Source organism: Clytia hemisphaerica, unplaced genomic scaffold (assembly GCF_902728285.1).
Source record: "Clytia hemisphaerica strain Z4C2 unplaced genomic scaffold, Clytia hemisphaerica genome assembly, whole genome shotgun sequence".
Classification (NCBI taxonomy): domain Eukaryota; kingdom Metazoa; phylum Cnidaria; class Hydrozoa; order Leptothecata; family Clytiidae; genus Clytia; species Clytia hemisphaerica.
Window position 1 is genome coordinate 328,757 of NW_027104628.1, and position 22,292 is coordinate 351,048.

The 22,292-nt window shown below is 36.7% G+C and overlaps 1 protein-coding gene across 1 annotated transcript in view; it reads left to right on the forward strand.

The window, feature by feature from the left end:
- LOC136824724 (zinc finger ZZ-type and EF-hand domain-containing protein 1-like) overlaps positions 1–22,292 on the forward strand; it is a 98,714-nt gene that overhangs the window by 72,544 nt on the left and 3,878 nt on the right. Inside the window, exons 66-79 of the mRNA XM_067080701.1 lie at positions 2,464–2,740; positions 5,344–5,435; positions 6,013–6,113; positions 7,892–7,948; positions 8,409–8,607; positions 9,212–9,307; positions 10,118–10,291; positions 18,661–18,804; positions 19,225–19,277; positions 19,683–19,795; positions 20,809–20,896; positions 21,014–21,073; positions 21,665–21,781; positions 21,926–22,041. Coding sequence (XP_066936802.1) covers positions 2,464–2,740; positions 5,344–5,435; positions 6,013–6,113; positions 7,892–7,948; positions 8,409–8,607; positions 9,212–9,307; positions 10,118–10,291; positions 18,661–18,804; positions 19,225–19,277; positions 19,683–19,795; positions 20,809–20,896; positions 21,014–21,073; positions 21,665–21,781; positions 21,926–22,041 — 1,687 coding nt within the window. The remainder of the gene's footprint in view (positions 1–2,463; positions 2,741–5,343; positions 5,436–6,012; positions 6,114–7,891; positions 7,949–8,408; positions 8,608–9,211; positions 9,308–10,117; positions 10,292–18,660; positions 18,805–19,224; positions 19,278–19,682; positions 19,796–20,808; positions 20,897–21,013; positions 21,074–21,664; positions 21,782–21,925; positions 22,042–22,292) is intronic.

Genomic DNA, 22,292 nt, shown 5'->3' on the forward strand with positions numbered 1-22,292 from the left:
AAGGGGGAGTTAGAAACTCAAATGTGTGATTACAAAAATCGAGAAGCATTTCCATAAAGACGGGATCTTTCCAAAGCAGAGTTGGAATATCATCAAGGCCTGAAGATTTATTATTTGAAAAAAGTTTAACGCAATTTGAAAGTTCATCAATTGTAAAAGGAGAAGTTGATATGTCAAGCTCATCAAAAATTTGAGTTAAAGGGAGAGCATTAGTATTTAAAATAGGTTGGTTTCCAAGTAAAGTTTTAAAGTGGTTGAGCCAGTTTTCTCTTCTTTTATCTGGTGAGCCACCTTTGAGCTGAATAGAAGGGTGGTCTTTTCGACCTGTTAGATCATTGATCGTTTTCCAAGCGGCCGAGTGCTGATGGCTAACATGAAGATTGGAAATTGAGTTTATCTTACCCTGAATAAACATCGATTCGGCGTTAAGGTAGGCATCATCCAGAGCTTTTGAGCATCAGAGAGGATTTTTGATGTTCTTCTTGTAGGGCGTCGCTGATGTTTTAGTTTGGCCTCTACAAGTGCATTCCGTGCATCAGAAACAAGGTTGTTTTCAAAGAGATATTTCTTTTTGACTTTTTGTTTCTTTGGTAGAAGAGCAAGACTAACTTCTTTATTAGCTTTAATCAGATTTTGGTAACTTTTCTCAATGTCGTCGTCTGCTTGAGCCAATGTATCAAATCTATTTTTCACTTCAATAGTGTAAGTAGTTCGGAGGTCGTGGTTACAATAAACCTGTTGCCAATCGATGGATTTCATTGGGTCAGGTTTAGACTTTTTAGATGATCTAAGGCTAAGAGAAATGCGACAGGAAACAATTCTGTGGTCAGAACCAACAGAAGAAAAAGAAGAATAGGACTGAGCATTGCGAACACTGTTCCTCCATTTGTTTCTTACAATCACATAATCTAACTGAGAGAGGCTTCCTGAAGGGTGTTGGAATGACCAGAGTTTGGAAGCCTTTTTCATAAACATTGTATTTGTTGCTAGTAATTGAAACTGTTGCATGAAGTCAAAGAGTTTGTTACCGTTCCGATTAGTTAATGGGTGGAAAGAGAACTTAACGTTGTCTAGGCCAAGCTGAGCATTAAAATCACCAGATATCACCAAGAAGTTGTGGGCAGGGGTGTTAAGGACAGCCCTAGAAAGAGAAGAGTAGAATTCATCAACTTCAGATTCATCAGAAACGTTGGTGGGGCTATAGCAAGAAATGAATGTTGTTTTCGGATTGCTATTAAATTCGGCGACAATAATACGGCTTGATACTTTTGAAAGTGAAATTAGGTTGTTCGCTGCCTTAGGAGAGAGTAGTAAACCTATGCCCCCTATGGTCGAACCCTGAGAGTTTTTCCAAGCAGAGGATGTTATAAGTTTATTTTTACCAATATTAGTATGTTGAAAGTTAACCTCAGGATGTAATGTTCTATGTTCTTGGAGACTAAGTATATCAATATTGCATTTGGAAAAACAGGAGAGTAGTTCCTGTTTGCGACTAGTTAAAGTAAGAGTACGCGCGTTAAAAGTGCTAAAAATCGTAGAGTGTTTACATCTAAGAAGTTTGCGGTTATTATTTTTGGTTCCAGACTCTATCCTATCACCGCCTTCTCGCTCAGATGAGTTTGGAGAAGGAGGTTCATCAGTCTCTGAAGAAACAAGGTTAGGTTGTAGAACCGGAAAAGCAGGGGCTTGAACCCTGGTGCTGTTTAGAGAAGTCATGATTATTTCTTTCGATAGCTTTTTGTTTCGAATGCTCCACGCCACTGGATACACCCTAGAGAGAATGACAGTAACAAGTGTCTAAAGAGGTCAATCACCCCATGAGGCATAAGAGAACCCTGCAAGACGCCAACCTGTACAGGGGTGGTTTTATATCAGAATTTTCCTTTTCCTATTTGGATTGCCGTAACCGGGCTATAAGATGCTCCAACTACACCTAGGTTCCAATTCTTTGTTGGACGAAATGAAAGTGGACAAATTCGAAAAGTTGCACGTCAAACATTTTCATCCAACATGATTACGCAAATGCATCCAATATTGAAGCCAACATAAAAGTGACTCATCTCTTAAAAGAAGTTGAATGAAAAGTTTGACTAGGATCCAACAGTTTTCTTAAAAATATACAATTTTATGACTTGCGCAAATGAACCGAACATTTCATGCAGCAATGCTGTTGAATCCAACTTTGTATGCATTTGCGCCGGTCTTTCATAATCGTAAACGTTAGCTTCATTTGTATTTTCTGATTTCTTAAAATGTTTAAAAGTCATATTAGAACGCTTCAAAATTAATCCTCCCAAAATAACCTTTCCAACGAGTCGTTTACTTTTGAGCGAAATATTTCCCCCGCACAAGAAATGTTTCTGAGTGTACGGACTACAAAGTCTGTAAATTTTCTCTGCTTTGAATATTCTACCTTAGACATGGTTGTATCTACGAATTGATGTTATATTTTCTATTTTATAGGTACTGAGCTGGAAATTATACAAAACAAGTCGCAGTGAGGTCACCACTATCTCGCCTCAATCACAATCCGTTACACCCTCCAAGACACCCTTAACGCCCTCCACCCCTCCATCTAAAACGGACTTGAACACTTCTACCGCTTCCAAGGATGGGCAACTCACCCCGGGAGCGGAAGGTAGTGATCAAGAAGGAGTGTCAGCTGAGACACCAACTACAACTGCCACTGAAACAGAAGAAGGGGCCACAGATGACACGGCTACAGGGGAAAGCACTGAAGGTATGTACTCGTCTATGGCTCTAGGATTTAGGATTTTCACCCCTGTCTGACATTCATTTAATTTTACGTAACTGGGTAGAAAGAAAGTTGTGTTATAACAGCGCTGCATATCATTTATTTTTGGTGGGAATGGATGGCAGAATAAGAATAGAAAAATAGAATTAAAAAAAATAATTCATGAAATTTGGATCGAGTCTATCGGAACAAAGTGCTTTTTTTCGTTCTATGAATCTCCCCTAATTGGGCTTTTCCAGAAAAAAATCGTGCACCCCCTGTTGAGGAGGTCTATTTCCGTTCCAAGGGGGTAAGGTTTGAAATGTAATGTAATGTAATGTATATATTCTTTAAAGTCGAAAAATGTGTACAAATCTGCACTAGCTTGAAAGCTAATAGAGTTCGACTGCCTATTTTACAAAATGTTTTATTCATCATCATCTGTCAATGCCCAATCGCTGACGATTTCTTCTGTAGAGCATTTTGGTTTGTAATTTGATATTTTTGTTTGGTTTTGTAATTTTTCAACGAGGCGTAGCTTTGTTCTTGGGCTTCCTCTTACGCGCCAGTTGAATCCTTTATTGTTATTGTTCTTGTTGAGTTTCTTTGCTTGTTCGTGCATCTCCTTGATCTTTTTCCGTTCGTTGATTGTGAAATCTTCCGTTATACTTACCTGAAAGAAACAAGTTTCTTTTAGCATGTGTAAATTCTTCATGATAAGATCTTTGTCATGTTGACTTTGCAGAGTGACTTTCAGAGGACGGCCATTCTTTATTTTTCTGTCTCCTAATCTGTGATGAGTAACATTGATTTCTGGAACATTAATGTCATCTAGGAGTTCTCGGAACCGAAATTTGTCATATTTTTTCCCCTTTTCTTCTTCTTCCTTATCTGGGCCTGAATATTCGAGAAACCCGTGAACGATCATATTCAGTTTTCTAGATTATATGTCTCTCTTTTCACTTTCTTCCTTCCGTTTTTGTTCTTCGGCAGATTTTAAGTCTTCTTTTTGTTTCTTGGTAATCTCGGCGTATGTTTTCTTTGATGTTTCCGTCATTATTTCTGCGGTGTGCTTTATTTCCTCCTTTATCATGCTTCTTGTCTTTTCCTCCATCTCTTGTAGTTTCCCTGCCAGAAAAGTTTTTAAGTCATTTTTGATGGAATCGCGGGTTTCGGTGTTGGTGTTGACCTCGTTGTTCAGTTTTTGTATGACGTCGTCTTTCTTTTTAAGTTCATTTTGCATCATATGTTGAGTGTTTTTTCCCACTTTATTTCTTAGGTTTTTCGTTATTCGTACGCAGTTTGAACATAAGTAATGATCGTTGTAGGATGTCACGAATATTTGTAATTGATACAGGGGTAACTGTGTGCACTCATAATGAACTGATCTTTTACATGTTTTGCATGTTAAGCGATCCAGGTCTTCGTCTTCAGTACATCTTGACGGCGTGCAATCTTGAGGTGGTGAGGCTGCTTCGAAAGGCTGATCTTTATCCATTTTGATGTTATTTTCATGAAATTTGATGTTTTTATTTGTTTTCAGCCATTTTTTCGAAGAGCGTTGCAAAAGCGTCTGATCTAGTTGACTTCAAATAAAAACTGACATGGAATGCAGTGGAATTCCGTAAGGGTAGACGAAAATCTGTCAAAAATAAGCGAAATTCCAAGGGGGTAGTGATTGAAAATTTGTAAAATTTCGGAATTCCAGAGGGGTATGATCCTAAAATTGCTTGGAATTCCAAGGAGGAGGTCACAAAAGCCTCCTCAACAGGGGGTGCATGGTTTTTTTCTGGAAAAGCCCATTCATTATGTGTCGTAGTGAGGAATTTCGTGTGCTTGCTGGTCTCTGGAATGATTGAGTCCAAATTCTAATGTTTTTCACTAAACGAGGTTTCGGACTCTTAAGATAGCGTGTGATATTCAGCATTTTTGAACTCCCCATGGAAAGGGAAGGGGGCTGATTAGGGACAGCTCCTTTAGGCGTACAAACTTTCGCGAGCAGAAACTTTCGCGAGGTCGAAAAATCGCGAAATTTACGACATTTACTTCCGTGAATTTGAGGAAAAAATGTTTTTCGCGAGCATAAACTTTCGCGAATTGCCCTGTTAAGAATTTACTTTCGCAAAAATTTCGCGAAAATCGCAAAAGTTTCTGCTCGCGAAGATTTGTACGCCTCTGCTCGCGAAGATTTGTACGCCCAAAGTAGTTTAGCCTGAGACCAAGGTTTTTCTAACTTACATTTGGAGTTAGGTCCCTATTCAGGCTGTGTGAAAAAGTTCCATTTAGATAAAAAAAGCCTCGGGAATGATTGAAATAAGCATACGTTGAATGAGAGGGTTGAAAATAGATGCGCAATATTATGTCAAGTTAATACACTTCTCGAGATAAATCAACAGCATTGCCAAGCATTGCGGGTCTCGTTTTCAAATGAAGTAATTTATTCAAACGACATTTATACATTTAATACGCTTTCCCGAAATTTTGACACAAAACCGTAAACATAAGTTATGTCTGACGGCGTTGAAGTATTCTGGCAACAAGTCTTTGAGAACGAGGTTCGCAATTATTTTATGTATTTCGAGAAGATTGTATTATGTTTAACTTTTCAGAAGGAGCTGCGGCAAGCACAGCTGCTGCTGTTGATGATGACAAAAAGAAACCAATCGAAGATTTAGATACTGAAACACAACTTTGCATGGAGGTAATTACTCACAACAAATACTTACCGGGAAATCCGCCATCATGGAATAAAACACTCGATCTTGAAGGGCCAATACCATACAATAAACTCTCGCTTATTCGAGCTTCTATTATTATTCTATTCGAATCTTTCTATGATTTGAACTTGTTTCCAGGCCTCGTCAAGGAGAAACCCTCTTAGAAATACTTTCTTTTTTTCGAATCTGTCTGTCATTCGAACAAGTAAGATATCCGTTCGATTTTGAATTAGCGAGAGTCAACTGTTTGTGGAAATCAAATGTTTTTCTTCCATTACGGTGGAGATTCTTTTAAGATCAAAGGTTCCTAAATGATACTTTATAATGTGATGATAACGTTATAAATGTATTTTCAAAATCCGATTTTCAGTGCAAAAAGTAACAATGTAAACGTGATATTTTTAGCGTTATGAGGACAATTTTTAATACATTTTTGGTTACTTCGCAAATATAAATCCAAAAAAGTTTTTTGGTTCGTGAAATTAAAAGTTAACTGAGGAAATAAATCATAAGAATTATCGGAGAACTAGAAAACAAATATTATCATTTTCTTTCAATCAGAGAATACACGAAGCACTGGGAGCATCTTATCCGATCTTGAGAGCGCTCTACGAACATTACGGACAGAATCGTGAGGTCATGTTGGAAGAGGTTCAACGCAGGTAATGTGTTTCTACTTTCAATTCTGAAATAATAGCGAGTTTATATATCAGTGGATATCGAGGGCGACGGCAAGTGTAGTCGACTCAAAACAGAGTCTATGGTCGATGTACGGCTCCAAATCGCCTTTGCTTACTTAAACAGACGACGGTTTGCTGTTGGTATTTTTACCGCCATCGAGCAAAGCGGACGGAGATTTTGGAGATGTGTCAATTTTGCTTTATCCCGTCTCCTTCGATTTATATCGAGTACATAAACTCGCTACTATTTTCTTAGACGGTTTTACTTTAGACCCTGTCCAGCTTATCAGGGAAAGAGATTTGTAATTGTAATTTCATTGTCAATTAACGAGCGTTGCACTCCTTCGCATGTTTCCGACGTACTTTCTCTATTGTCTTAAATCCGCCAGTGAATCTTGAGAGGATACAAGTTGTAATATTTCAGAATAGGTAGGCTTAATAGTGTGGTGTTCATCGCTCTTAACTCTCGCCTGGGGAGCTTGAATTCGATGTACAGTCGAAACTCTATAACTGGAATCCGCACGGAGGAAACAATTTGTTCGAATTAAGGAAATCTCGATGTTTTGAGTAAGATTTATAAGACATTGTTAAAACTAAAAGGACGAAGGTTGAGAAAATTTTGAGTTCGAGCTGAAGAGACAGTACTGTACTGCGCTTCACTTGGCAAGTGAATGCTAAGGGTACCATGATACTCTGATACTGGGTCTAAGATACAAGAGGACATAGTAAATTCAATCATCGCTTTCTTTCTTTCTCATGGGTAGCAGGAAGTGCTTACTCTTGACACCTGACTTCAGGCTCTGTCTTTTTCTTGGGTTGGTGTAATTTAAGGTGCACGATCTAACGATTTACGATTCACGATGCGCGATCCATGCATAAAGTATGCTGATTATTCCTAATAATTATCATAAAACTTAAATTATTTAACATAATTCTAAAACAATGGCATAATATTTTCTCGCTTTTGTTTACCACAGTAAATTTATCCAAAAAAAGGAATAAGTAAGCGATGGAACTACAAATAAATACGACCGTAAAATTATGGAAAAAATAACTTACATAATCTTACAATAGAAAGAAAGTGAAAGTAATAGACAATGCACAAGAAACATTTTTGCTCTCAGTTTTAACAATCAATAATCGAATATAGGAATTTCTTTCTTAAAGCAAATAAAAGAATATATTTGAGAATGATATGTTTTGCGGACCGTAATGTACGAAGCAAAAAACGGATGCTCTATTATGAGAAAGAATTTTCTTTCGGTAAACAATTCCCCTATATTGATTCAAGTTATGAGAAAGAGAGAGTACAGAAGGTGAATGCACGTGGCTTTCAATCTATGAAAACGCACTGAAAACTTTTTTTAAATATAATTTGTATAATCTTACATAAATTACGTTTTTAAAAATAATTGAGTTTCAGCGAATAAAAGTTTGTAAATTGCCTAAATATTTTATCATGATTAGTATAATTACGCATGAATTAACATATTTTATGCACGGATCGCGAATCGTGCATCGTAAATCGTTAGATCGTGCATCTTAAATTACACCAACCCCTTTTTCTTGCCGCAAATTTAAGTGGATTTGTCGTTTTTTGTTTTCTTTTATTCATTTGGTTGATTTTACTGGATATGTTTTTATTTTTTATTTTATGTTCTTTTAGATTATCATTTTTTCTCGAAATAGGTATTTGATGTCCATTAGGTATTGACAATAGCTAGTAAAGTTCAGTGACATTGACTTTCTTATATTTCAAGGTTTGACGGTGTTACAATACGTGTTTCTGATGAGCTGAGAGATCTCGCAAAAACGTGGTAAAGTGAAACAATTTTTAAGCCCCAAAACTAAAAGTGAAGTCATTGTATTCGTTACAGTACAATTAACATTTACTTAGTACTTTCTTTCATAAACGCGATAGAACATCAGCGTGGGAACAATTTATACTGTGCATGATCTATGATGTGACTTTTAATGGACTTTTTGCGGATATTTTGCAGCTAAAAAGCAAGAACTCAATCACGTGAGTTTGTTGAAACTGATATCATGGAAATCTATTATTATTATTAAAAACAGATTATTTTTGTGACTTGAAATTTGATCTTGAAAGTTTCCGCCAAGAAATCTTTAAAACCTTGAAAATGTGTGAAGTTTTATATGTAAAACTGGCAAACTTGACGCTGGTGGCTTTTTATAAGCGCCATACAAATTGACTTTTATTAGCCTTTATTGCTACCTGATCCCTAACGTGAAAAAAACTATTACATTACTTTTCAGGGAAGCAGACGGCGTCGTAGCGGAGAAGAAAGAAGAAGGAGAAGAGGAATTTGTGATGCCGGTCGATTCGTCCACCGACGTCGGTATTTTGAAATTCCAGCCACAAACTGTCGAATTCAAAGATCTCAGAGCAAAACCCGAAGGAGGGGAAAACCCTAACAAATTGATTTCCTCGATTACTGAAGCTGAAATTAATGAGGTAAAGAAATTTACAGTTTACTTGGTGGTTCAACTCCTCTATATAACAGCCCCCTCCCCTAATAATTGAGACTTTTTCGAGCCCTTTCCTATATAGGGTTATCTGGGAATTTGAAGACAAAACTATGATTTGGTTTAATCTGAAGCTTGATTGGTTAGTTTCAAAATTGGATAGAAATCGTATTGAGATTATTTAAGCTTCTTTAAGGATTGAGGCTTGTGATTAATTTCTTACAGTAGTATTCAATAGTTGTAATTTATTGTTTTAATGTAAAATAGACGGGGCCTTGTCCTTGTTCTTTTCTTACCCAGATGTTCAGGTCTGTTGTATCATGTAGACACTTACTTTTTTTTGTATTGCAATATTCTAGCGCACGCATCTTGTTTTCCAATGGCAATGGCTATACAGTTGATTCTCGAACGGGGAATCTCTCGAATAACAGAGAGAAGAATTGAATTATAGAGAGTATTTCAAGAGGCTTTCTCCCTGACAGGAACTGACAATAAGTTCGAATTATAGAAAGATTCGTAAAAAGAAGCTCGGATAAGCGAGACTCGACCGTAATACAATTTTCCTAATTTCGTTTCTTTATTTTCCCTCGCAGACAATGTTACGCCAAAAACGCAGCAAATCTGGTGAATTGCTGAAGAAAGAGTTGGAGATCAGTAATCGTGAGAACCCGCGAGATTTCGCTAAAAAGGTGCGTACCCTTTGAATGAAAGTTTCAAACGTCTCGTATGTTTTGTATTGATGTACAGATACGCCATAAATTTTGAAAGCTTTTTCAGAACAGAAATTTTATGAAAGGTCTAGTGAAACACTGCCGAGTTATTATTCGGAGGATATCGAGGGCGACGGTAAGTGAAATCGATACAAAACAAAGTCGATAGTTGATGTACGGCTCTATATCGCCTTTACTCACCTAAACAGATGACGGTATTCTGGTGTTTTTAACGTCGTCGAGCAAAGTGGATGGTGATTTTGGAGACATGTCAACTTTGCTTTATACCGTCCCCCTCGACTTATCTCGAATACATTAACTCGCTACTACCGTAAATCCTCGAATAAGCGCCCGGGCGCTTATTTAATTTTTCAGGCTCTAAGGGGGGGGGGGCGCTTGTTCGAGCGGGGATCTTATTTTTTATTGCAGAAATTCGTATATCAACAAATTTGGAATCTGCTTAAACTTAACTGTTTCAAAGGGTTGATTTTTCAAAAAAGGATGAATAAAAGAAAAATTGGAAAAATCCAATTGACAATTTCTATCATTTTATTCTTAATCGTTTTCTTTCTTTTAAGACACAAGTATCTACTCAATATCTTATTCAATCAATAACAATATTCAAATAAGCGCCCCTTCCTGGAGGGGGCGCTTATTCAAGGGGGCGCTTATTCGAGGATTTACGGTATCATAACAGGAACGGTAAATGATACAGTAACTTTATAACACGAAATCCATTGCTATGTCTAGCATCTGACATTTGTTTATTATTTTTGTTTTTCTCTCTAGTTGAACCATGCAGTTGCAGTGGGTTACGCGCGTCATCTAGTCGGTTGGTTATTTGCAAGCTGGCCCTCAACAGAAAATATCCTTCCTAACCTCCTGGATAACATTGTCCCGCACAATATCGTTGGATTGTTAGACCTAATCCAAAGCGTGGAGTCAAAGCAGCACTTCCAAAAGGTTTGGAACTAAAAATTCACTACCTCGAAATAGCTAATTAAGTTGAGGGCTATTCATCTAAGTAGCAAAGTTTTGTAGACTCCCTAGTAGTAGCGTAGGCAAGAGGGGTGCAAAATTTGTGTGGGAGAGCAGATTTTTATGACAGCAATTATCCATTCATGATATAAAAAGATAATAAACCAGCCGAGGCTGGAAGGTCAGCCAAAAGAGCTAAGAAGGTTAGAGGGTCAAAGGGATCAGCGTCGGCTGCTTTGCTGGATTCCCACTGTCAACCTCTGCACGCTCTGTGTTTACAAGTTTTCAAATCGAAGTAGCGAGCTGCGGGGTTGGTCTAAAAAGCAGGGTAGCCAATGGGGTAGCCAATTGGGCTAGGTTATGGGGTACCTCTTTTTACCTAAACTTTTGAAATCTGAAACCTATTTTCATGTGGAAATAACTATTACAACATATTGTTAATGATTCCATGTAATAAAATTTAAGATTCCTTTCGAACTTAAGCCACAATAGCCTTTTTTCCAAAGGTACTGAACTTTGTTACTACTCAAGAGACCTGGCGCCATTTTGTCTTCCTTCTTGGCTTCGTTTGAAACTTTACAGACCCGAATAAAAAATATATACAAAACAGTTTTTAATATTTTAGTTTTAGATTTTCTTTATTTATGTTTTTAATTGTTATTTCCGTGAAGCTGTAATTCGATGATAATAGCTTTGGAATCGCCTTTGGGCCATATGATCTCTAATCTTGTCATATCTTAACAATCCTTTGTTATTGAATCTATTGTTTAATTTAAATCATGTTTAGATGTTTCAAACAATTAATTCCTTTCAAAATTTTTAAATTTGACAGCTTATAATAGGTACAAAAAGTCTTTTGAAATAGCTCTATTATAATGAAGCTATTTCTTACTCCTCGTGCATTAACACGTGGTAATTTATATCTTTGTTTATCTTTGGAATCATACTAGCCAGACTAGAATCATACATGATCAATCTAAGTATCAATCAGATTCATGCTCCCTGGTCAGTAAAATGTGGTTCTATACATTCATTTTCGGTATTTCTATTCTGGTCTGTAAAATATTTAGGTACCCCACAACCTAGCCCAATTGGCTACCCCAATTGGCTACCCTGCTTTTTAGACCAACCCCGAGCTGCGTGCTAATAGAGAGTAAACCGAAAACTAGTTTATCCACGGTTGACGGTTTCTTAATTTTTTAATTCGGACCAGTCCACGCGGATTCCCTTTCAACAAGATGTAGCTGCTTCTTTAACAGAAAAATATTTTCGACCGACCGACCGAACGACCCACCTTTTTAAAGTAGAAATGATGGGAACCAAACAATTTTTTGCGACCCGCCTTATATAATATGACTGAAGCCACAACCTTGCCGATACACAGGACATTCCGGTGCAGTTTGTCAGGTGCGCAAATATATGGATAAATCACTGGACAAAAGTCCGGTGTAGTGTCTGGTGTACTTTGTTTCCGAGAGAAAAATGTACCGTCAACTGCTCCAACTTGGGACTATCTTACGCAACATTCCACCACAATTTCACCGAACCTCCAAAGTCATTTGCATTGAGTTTAATGAACCGCGTATTAAAAAATACACAATTTCTCTTTCGCACCAAATAGGCTTTTAAATCGAAGTATGAAAAAAATCCGTAGTGGAACACGCGCGAATGTGATCTATTTGTTATAGACAGGCAGCTGAGGTCACAAAAGAATTGGACGGTGTGCGAACAATCCCAAACCACTTTTAATTGAAAATATACAACCTAAATATCTAGAAACGATCAACGGAAATACTTATTATCTCATCGGGCAGTTAGGCGGCAGGCATTCTCTAATTCTCCATTCGGCGTCCAGTCATTTTAAATGAAAACAAAAGTTAAAAAGGGCGCGCTATCAGTGAAAGTTATCATGACATGTTATGACAGAAAGTATGATTGATAAACTTGGTGGAATTATCAAAACAAATTTGTTGTCAAAGAGATTTAACAGTAGTGAAAATACAGGCCAGATATCAACAAGTCCCATGTTGCGTACACTCGTCCAAAGTTGGAGCAGTTGACAGTACTAGACAGTCTGGTGTGCACTTTTGAAAATTTAATGAAGAAAACACCAGACAAAAAATAACGCCGGAATGTCTGATGTATCGGCAGGCTCGTCTGAAGCCAAACACGTCCAAGTCCAAAAAAACACGATTGCATCCAGTCTTTTATCAAATTTAGACAGTAGCTGTATGCTGTATACTTTATCAAATTCCAATAATATTATAACACCATCAATCCCCCCTCTAGAGGCAAACAAGAAAAATATGTTTTTATTGCAAAAACTATTGTAATAAAAAGCAACAATAAAAATCAGAAAATTCAACATAAACAAAAACTTGAGCAAACGGATTTAAACCTTCATAAGATGTAGAAAAAGAATCCCCTTAATGAAAATCATGTGTTTGATTTGCCAAGTTAAAAAAATAAATTACAGAAATTGAAGCTTGCAACAGATTCACACTGGAAATACTTTGGAACAACACTTTATCGACTTATCGCTTGAGCCGCCATCTTGAAACACCACATTATGATATTATGATCTGTAAAAACAACACACGCTAAAAGTACCAAAAAAGTTAACCCGATCGGAAGAAGGTTTAGAAATCAAAGTGAGATCGGGAAATCGGATTTTTTTTTTGCCGTCTTATGGAAAATTTTACCTATTTGAATGCTCAGCTTCGGCTGACCAATTATTGTGTCATAAAAATCTGCTCTCCTACTCAAATTTTACACCCTCTTGTCTACGTCTATGTCTACGTTCAGCATATCGTTTTCTTATCATCCATTTAGACAACTTCTGCTTTTTTCGCTTTTTTTTCTATCTACTTAACTCTCTGATCTCTGTCCTATCTTAGGATAGATGGCCTATTCCCTGTGCTGATGAAAATTACATTAGTAAATTTTTAAGAGCTTATGCTTAGAATCAGTCCAACATGTTGGATAGGAATAGAAACTAAAATAAACCAGCTGCGCTGGAAGGTCAGCCCAATAAGCTTAAAACGATTAGAAGGAAGTACAATCAAGAAACCTAATTCGATTTTAAAGCCAAAGAGGTTAAAAAGCTCATTTTGGTTGAACTTCAGACAAAAAAAAAGTTTAACACAGGGGGGTGGGGGGAAATTTGAAAGATTTTGTGTTTTCCATCCTAAAAATTGTCCAAAATAATAAAAAATCGACCCTATCAGATACACATCTTGAAAATTAGTAAATTTGGGAACCTGTCAGATATCTTCAGAGCCTAAAAAAGAAACCCTGATAAGTGGCACGTCCCCGTACCCAATTTTGCCTAAGTGCCTCCCCACTGAGGCAATTGATTCAGATTGATTTAAATGGCGTGTTGAACCTAGTATAATGTGAATGAATAGGGGCATTTTATATTGAGGAAGCTGCTTAGGAAATTCCGTCCAGTTTCGATAACGCAATCAAAAGTTATGACGATTCTAAGTTTATGTTACGCCACACTTTGACGTTCCTTTCTTACATACAAAAACTCTCGAGACAAGAAAGCCTCAAAACCAAACATAAAAAACTTTCTTTTACACCCTCTATTTATTTACAATACAATAGCTTCTTTCAATTTATTGAATAAACAAAAAAAATCGTTTTTCACTTTCTTCTTTTTAATTATAGTGTTCTTTTATTATTATGCGCAAATCTTTTAATGAAGTTATGTGTTTCTTTTCTCTTCCAAGAAAAAATATTTTTCGCGCCAAAGTTTTCCCGATAACTTGTTTTCCGAAAATAATCCGAAATCGGATTCAAACTTGAAAGTCTTGACGACGACCTCCGGGAAAAAAATCGTGAAAGGGATTTGAAGGGTCACCGGGGCTGACCAATAAACCAGCCGAGGCTGGAAGGTCAGCCAAAAGAGCTAAGATGGTTAGAGGGTCAAAGGGGTGAAATGGATAGTTTTGATGAGATGCGAGCAAATGTTAGATCAGCGTTCGATACAGTGGCAATTTGCTGCCGGTTGAAAAGTCCAGGAACCTCGCTTGTTTGGGATGTTAGTTAGTCTACATAGTGTAATTAAACTTTTTGTTCATTTTAGTCAGTTATAATACATTTTTTCTGTTGGGTGTAGACAATATCCATATCTGACCAAAGTGTTATACTAGTCATAGCTTTCACTAAATGCCCCCACAGAAAGGTCATCTCATGCACTTATAAAGCTTTTAATGCTTTAAAAATTAAAGCATAAAAAATAATCAGGAATAATTGATTGATTTAATTATTTATTGATTGATTGAAAAAAAAATTATATTCCATTAACAAAATACTTGAAGAATTCATGCAGCTTGACAATTAAATAAAATTCAAAGAAAAGCTGGAAAAGCTTCTCAAAAACATATTTCGAAAATCATGGTATCATTATCTTATTGACTTTCACATCTCCTTGTTTGTTTGTTTTTTCTTACAACAATATATGTCATGATCATTCACTAAATAGACCTTTTCCGATAATGCTGCAGACATCTTAGATTGTAGGCAAAATATATAGCGGTGAATAAATCAACAAGGTAACCAATCAGAATTAGCTTGTTTATTTTTCATTGGCTGCTATATATTTCAACAATTCTCTATTGCTACTTTGCCTAATAAACAATAGTAAGATGATAAGATGATACTGCGTATAAAATTTATCAAAAAGTTCTGCGCCATCTGAAATAGACCAATCCTAGTTAAGGCCCGGGCTCCACTTGCTTACGCTGTGATTGCAGGCAAAAGAAAAATAAAGGAATGTCATTGTGGTCCATTCAGACGTACCAGTCAAAAAGTTGAAATTTGCCTAATTTTTTTTCAAGTGCATAGTACTTTTTCATGATGCGATCTTTTCTCCAAGCTGAAAGGATTGAAGCCATTAAGATATGATTGCAGCGCAGACAATGAAGAGACGGGCCTTCAGGAAACTAGACTTTTTGAGCTTTTAGCTATATACTCTCACTTTATGGTGTTCCTGTATGACTGTCTGTGTGCCTAGTCTAACCACCGTTAAATGCCTTAACTTGGAAAGCTAGAATTGGAGCTATTTCACCAAACCCTAGAGCGTAAGTTATTTAGGCTATGGGGCCATCCATATAGTACGTAGGTACGCAGTGAAGGGGGGAGAGGGGGGTTTAGCAAAAGCGTACATCTATTGTTTAAATGACATCATTTCTATTGTTCTCTGCGTACAAGGGGGGCGGGGGTATCAAATTTTTGGAAAATCTTTGAGTACGTACGTACGACGGCCCCTATCACAACTGCATGAAAAAGTGGAACGTGCACATGCAAAGTTAAACGAATGTAAACAAACTTTTTTCAGGTTTTTAAAATAGATTTACCACACTGAACAAACAGTGAAAACACTCTAAGTGAGGTAAATCTATTTTGAAGACCAAAAAAAAAAATCATTGATTGACATTCAACACATTCAACCACTTTTGGATTCAACTTTACTTATGTGTACATTCAACTTTTTTGTACTTTGCCGGTATCTTGCTTTACCAAGTTAAGAAGGACTTTCTCGAGTTACGACCATATGATGGTCTTTAAAGCTCAAGAAGCTCTATAAACAATAAAGCTAGTTATTAATATAATAACAGAGAAAGATAAATTACAGTTTGAACAAAAATATCAAATGTACATTTGAAAACTTGAGCAAACTTCTTTAAAGATTCCAGAAAAAGAATTGAAATCATTGCTGAAATGAACTTCTGACTAAATTACAATATTTAGTATTCAGTTTCAAAGACAAGAAACAAAATTTGACATACAAAACACTTTTTCCAGTCAATGAATCAGCTCACCATCATAACCAGTCTGCCATTTTGTTTGTTTTGATGATTTGCACGTAAGTAATATTGTAATTCGTGTTATATCATACACTGTTATAATTTGCATTTATAACACTCGCTTCAGCTTTTCAAAGCTAAATCAAAACTAATAGATTGTAATATGTAATAATGGTAATAGCATATAACGTAATATGAAAATATGCAAAACCGAACATTTACGGAAGAGACTAACTACGGGGATGCTTGCGCGACAAAACACAAAAAAACAACAAAATTTCGAGATTCCAGTCCAATATCTATGCGTGAAACTATGAGTGCCTCCTCGTCGCTACGCTCCTGCGGGGGCAACTACAAATAAGAAAATTGCCAAAAAGTCAAACCCAAAATAAAGATGCATGCCATAATTTTAGTGCAGAACCATTATTAGTTTTCATTACATAGAAACTGTACTTTTTTTGTTTACTTGATAAAACTCCAATAACACTTTGTTGTAACTCTCTCCAGCTTCTTCTAAAAATTGTAACTGACTGCCATTAAGCTACAAACTTTTTGTTATGGCTGTGCAAGTTGTGACAAGAGTGGCCATGTTGTGTAACTTGATGGTATATATACTTCATTAAAAAATCTAGAAACCATTTCTCGTAACTTTCTGCAGTCCGCTTTCTGCAAGTCAGATAAAGATATGTAAAAACTGTTGTTGCCATTCATTCCATATCAACCATTTAGTTAAAGCCAAAAACGTGCGCAAAGATCAGAAAAAACTGCGTGTTAAAAATAATTTGATCAATTTCAACAAAAACTGTATATAATATCAATATAATTGATCAAATTCCAAAGACCATTTGTCATAATTTTGAAAGTCCAATAATAGGAGATGTGATCGTCATCATTTGGTTACCGTCATCTGACCGACCCTGATTTATAGTCAGCAGGTAGAGTCTGTAAGTCTGAAAGCTTTTCCGCTGCTTTGCTGGATTCCCACTGTCAACCTCTGCACGCTCTGTGTTTACAAGTTTTCAGATCTAAGTAGAGAGCTGTGTGCTAATGGAGAGTAAACCGAAAACTAGTTTATCCACGGTTGACGGTTTCTCAATTTTTTAATTCGGACCAGTCCACGCGGATTCCCTTTCAACAAGATGTAGCTGCTTCTTTAACAGAAAAACATTTTCGACCGAACGACCCACCTTTTTAAAGTAGAAATGATGGGAACAAAACAATTTTTTGCGATCCGCCTTATATAATACTGTATGACTGAAGCCACAACCTTGCCGATACACAGGACATTCCGATGCAGTTTGTCAGGTGCGCAATATATGGATAAATCACTATCTTACGCAACATGGGACGGCCATTCCACCACAATTTCACCGAACCTCCATTAAGTCATTTGCATTGAGTTTAATGAACCGCGTATTAATAAATACACAATCTCTCTTTCGCACCAAATAGGCTTTTAAATCGAAATATGGAAAAAAATCCGTGTAGAGCACGCGCGAAGGTGATCTATTTGTTATGGACAGGCAGCTGAGGTCACAAAAAATTGGACGGGGTGCGAACAATCCCAAACCACTTTTAATTGAAAATATATAACCTAAATATCTAGAAACCAGAAACGGGAATACTTATTATCTCATCGGGTGATTAGGCGGCGGGCATTCTCTAATTCTCCATTCGGCGTCTGGTCATTTTTAAATGGAAACAAAAGTTAAAAAGGGTGCACTATGAGTGAAAGTTATCGTGACATGGTACGACAGAAAGTATGATTGATTGTCAAAGAGATTTAACAGTAAGTGAAAATACAGGCCAGATATCAACAAGTCCGATGTTGCGTACACTTGTCCCAAGTTGGCGCAGTTGACGGTACTAGACAGTCCGGTGTATTCCGGTGTGTACTTTTGAAAATTTAATGAAGAAAACACCAGACAAAAAATAACGCCGGAATGTCCGGTGTATCGGCAGGGTCGTCTGAAGCCAAACACGTCTAAGTCCAAAAAAACACGATTGCATCCAGTCTTTATCAAATTTAGACAGTAGCTGTATGTACTTTTGTATACTTTATCAAATTCCAATAACATTATAACACCATCAATCCCAACAATAAAAAGTATCAGAAAATTCAACATAAAAAACTTGAGCAAACGTATTTAAACCTTCATAAGATGTAGAAAAAGAATCCCCTTGATGAAAATCATGTGTTTGATTTGAAAAAAATAAATGACAGAAATTGAAGCTTGCAACAGCTTCACACTGGAAATACCTTGGAACAACACTTTATCGACTTATCGCTTGAGCCGCCATCTTGAATCACCACATTATGATCTGTAAAAACAACACACGCTAAAAGTACCCGAAAAGTTAACCCGATCGGAAGAAGGTTTAGAAATCAAAGTAAGATCCGGGAAATCGGATTTTTTTTTTGCCGTCTTATGATGATGGAAGAAAATTTTACCTATTTGAATGCTCAGCTTCGGCTGACCAATAAGAATATGGTGCTAAAAGATTTTTCCTTGACATATTTTTTTCTTATTATTTTTACAGGTTGTGCATAACTTCATTCGCTGTTGCAACAAACAATTGGTCCAGCCACTAGCCTTGTCTGCTGTTCAATGTATGGGTGAAGTCAGGCTAGCCAGTGAGACCAGGGAGTCTGACCACAAATATAAAAATAACTCTAAAGTAGAGGTTAGTGATATTAACGACTGTCTTTGAAAAAAAATTCCGCGAAGCTAAGGTATGATAATTGTATTGCCTTATTTTTGAGTGATGTTATTTTTCATGGCCTCTCAAAGTTCTTTCCTATAAGACTTTTTTTCACGGCCTCCGAAACATTATTATTGTGATATTGTATTTCTCTCGAGACTAAATTTCATCTCTCAACTAGCTGGCAAAAGGACATGGACTTAACTCAAATCTTAAATGAAACATTTCCCCCATCATTTTATCCTCCACCTTGTCCGATAATGGGAGAAGAATCTATTGAAACGTAGCCAAACTTAAATATCCTGATCCAAGCCACGATAAACTTCCAATAAGATTGTTAACCTCGTTTGTTAAATGATTTTTCCTTTTAAAAAGTGTTAAACATAAATAATTTTTCCATAGGACAAAGTTCACATTCCAGGTGCGACAAGTCTCTTCATCAAATTCGACGAAAGGTAAGAATAAATTTTAACTATTTTGATTAACTACTTAACTCTAATCAGTTGACGGTGATTATTTTCCCCTGAAGAGCTAAAGGAGATCAAGTATATGAGTTGATGAATAAAGTCATAAATATTCTTTGAAAAGATAAAAATTCTACCATTCTGAGATATTGTTAATCACGATTAGATTGAACGGCCTCTATGGGTGCTATCAAATATTGCATAGGTCGCGGCGCTCCTAGGTCCCTACTGGCGGTGTCCAGTCAAAAATTAGTGTAATGTAACGTACCCCTTATTGTAGAATGGCCGCTACACCATTTGATTTAGGACAATTTCCTTAAAAAATTGAGACATATTTTTAATCTATAATCTATTTTAAAAAAGGTTCCGTGATTTTCTCCTTCCTTTTCACTTTAGATGTTCAACAGAGCACAACTGCGATGAGTTGTTAATTTCTTCATCGTCAAATTATACGCAAAACAGACGAACGTTCAGCGGTTCTACTGATTGGCACGACTTCGAAATGCCAGGTATGTAAAAAACAGGGAAATTAGGTCAAAACATCGTCATCTTCGGATCGAAAAAACTTTCACCATTGAGTTCATGATATAAACTTCTGATATTACATCACGGGCCCAACAGCTATTTGGTTGCATCAGTGACGTATTGACTGATTCTACGTCAGTTACAACCAATAAACTGTTGGTCTATGATATAATGTCAGATGCAATGTTGTTCAAGAATTTTTACTAAATTTTAAAACTGGAAAACAACTCTTTTTAGTCAGCCGGGTCAGTTTTCATTGAGCTGAGCCTAGAAATAACATGGCTCAGTGACTTGCACTATTTGAACATTCCTTGAAGTTTTATTGATGTCTACCACCCTCGATACCTCTAGGAGAATTAAATATCTTTCTGGTTATTCTTTGAAGGTTTTATTTTTACATAAGTGTTCCCATTTCATATCCAGTCGGCGTCTCTCTATTGTTATATTGTGCTAAATAAACAAAAAATTGTTTTTCTTTTTCTCTTTTTGACCAATCTTGCTCCACACTTGTGTCGATTCAATGTGAAAAAGCTAGGGAATTAAAATTGATGAGTAAACAAACGATATCACTCTTATTTAAAAACAAAACCTTTAAGATTCCTCATTTGCAACCAATCAGCTGTTTAAAAATGACGGAATGTCTGAAAACATTGCATGGGTGCATAGACCTGAATAATGCCCAACATCACGATGGAAAAGGTGGTCTGATCACTGACCTTTATATATCCTGGACCAACTATAACCCGCTATATCTTTGATCGGAGTTTTCAGAAAAATGGTACCCTAATGGTAGCACTTCTTGATGTGGGTCAATAAGTAATTCAATGAATTACCAATGAAATTCACCAACATTGAGTAGTGCTACCAATTTCAAAAACTCCGACCAACGATTTTGTATGGTCAGAGCCGAGAAACTGTCTCCAAGGTATATAAAGACTGTCAGTGACGTTCTGATTGTCTGATTCAAGGTCCCTTCTGATTTTCCGTTTCGTTTTAGGAGACACCGTTTACTATCGCTTCACATCAGACAGTAGTAATTACGATTGGGGATGGAAATTCACGGTCACAGGCGGTCAGCTCGGAAGGTAAACTATTTGCAACTTTAAAGCCCTTAAAGATATTCTACAGTTTTGTGCTAGATTAATTTTTAAACTTTTATTTACGACACTTCTCAGTTTTTTTCTTACAAACCTTTGTTTTAGATTTGAAACTGGTTGTACCATATTGAGTGCTTTACTTGCACAAGATTTACAATTTGCAAGGTATTTCTTTTTATAAGAATGCTAAAGAGTAGCTTTGTTTGTGGAGAGTAAAGATAGATTTACCTTTCTAATAAAGCTAAGACACTATCGTCGAGTGAAAGCTAGACACCTTCAATTTGAATGGCTTCTTGTAAATCTCGATTAGAAGCTACAACTATTTATCACTTTTAGAGTAAAGGCCGAGTTGTCTAAGGTGCTTTGAGTGCCATAACCTAGAAGTTCCTGTTTCAAATCTCTGTTCCTATTTATGTTGCGTGCAGTTTACAGATAGCTGAATCAGCTGGCCTTGGAAGCCGCGAAAAGGAGTAAATTCTTTCGGATCAGGTCCGGTTTGAGGGATCGCTGGTTGAATTCTTAACCAGTTTTCAAGCTGGTAAAGATTTCAGCCGGAGCTCATTTTACTGGCCAGATTTTACACTAAAAACTGGTAAAGAACTAAACTCGTCCCCCAGCTGGTTAAGAATCTGGCTAACTAGTTCAACTTGAACCAGCGACCCCTCAAACCGGACCTGATTCAAGACTTCTATGATTCCCCCTCGTATGGACTAGGCTTTCCACTTTAAATATCGATTCTACTTTTTTCACTTACAGGAGACTACCTTTGAAGCAACTATGGTCTTGGTTGATTGTGGTGACTTGCAACCAAGTTGGACAACAAAGACTAATGGCTACTGGCCTACTTTTAAGAATACTTCAAATAGCTGCTGGGTAAGGCGATGCAGAGCTCAAAGTTCTCACGACTCGATGAATTATAAAAGTTATTCAAATGTTTAAAGAATCTGCCTGTGTTATCTTTTTTTTGGGTGAAATTTCAATTTCCATTTGTTGAAACGAAATTTTATACATTTTCAGTGATTCATATTTATTTGGAGAGAATTCCGAACCAACGCCCGAGAAGAATCGTCCTAATTTGAGTCTACTTCGCCCGCTGTGGTCACTCTACACAACTTCCATTGAATCTGATACTGGTATAGTCTTCTGATTTTTTATTTCAAGTTATTAGGGGTCCACTCACCTTTATAAACCCTGGACAAAGCTATATCCGCCATCTTTGATCCGAGTTGATACTAAAGTGGTACCCGCAAAGAAGATTGATTCTTTGTCATTGTCAAAATTTGGCCCAACGTCAAACAACGCTCCATGATCTATTATATAAAGCTCAGTGGGTGTATCGTGTCCACATGTTTACACACAAAGTTTCGATGTCTTTTGGAATATA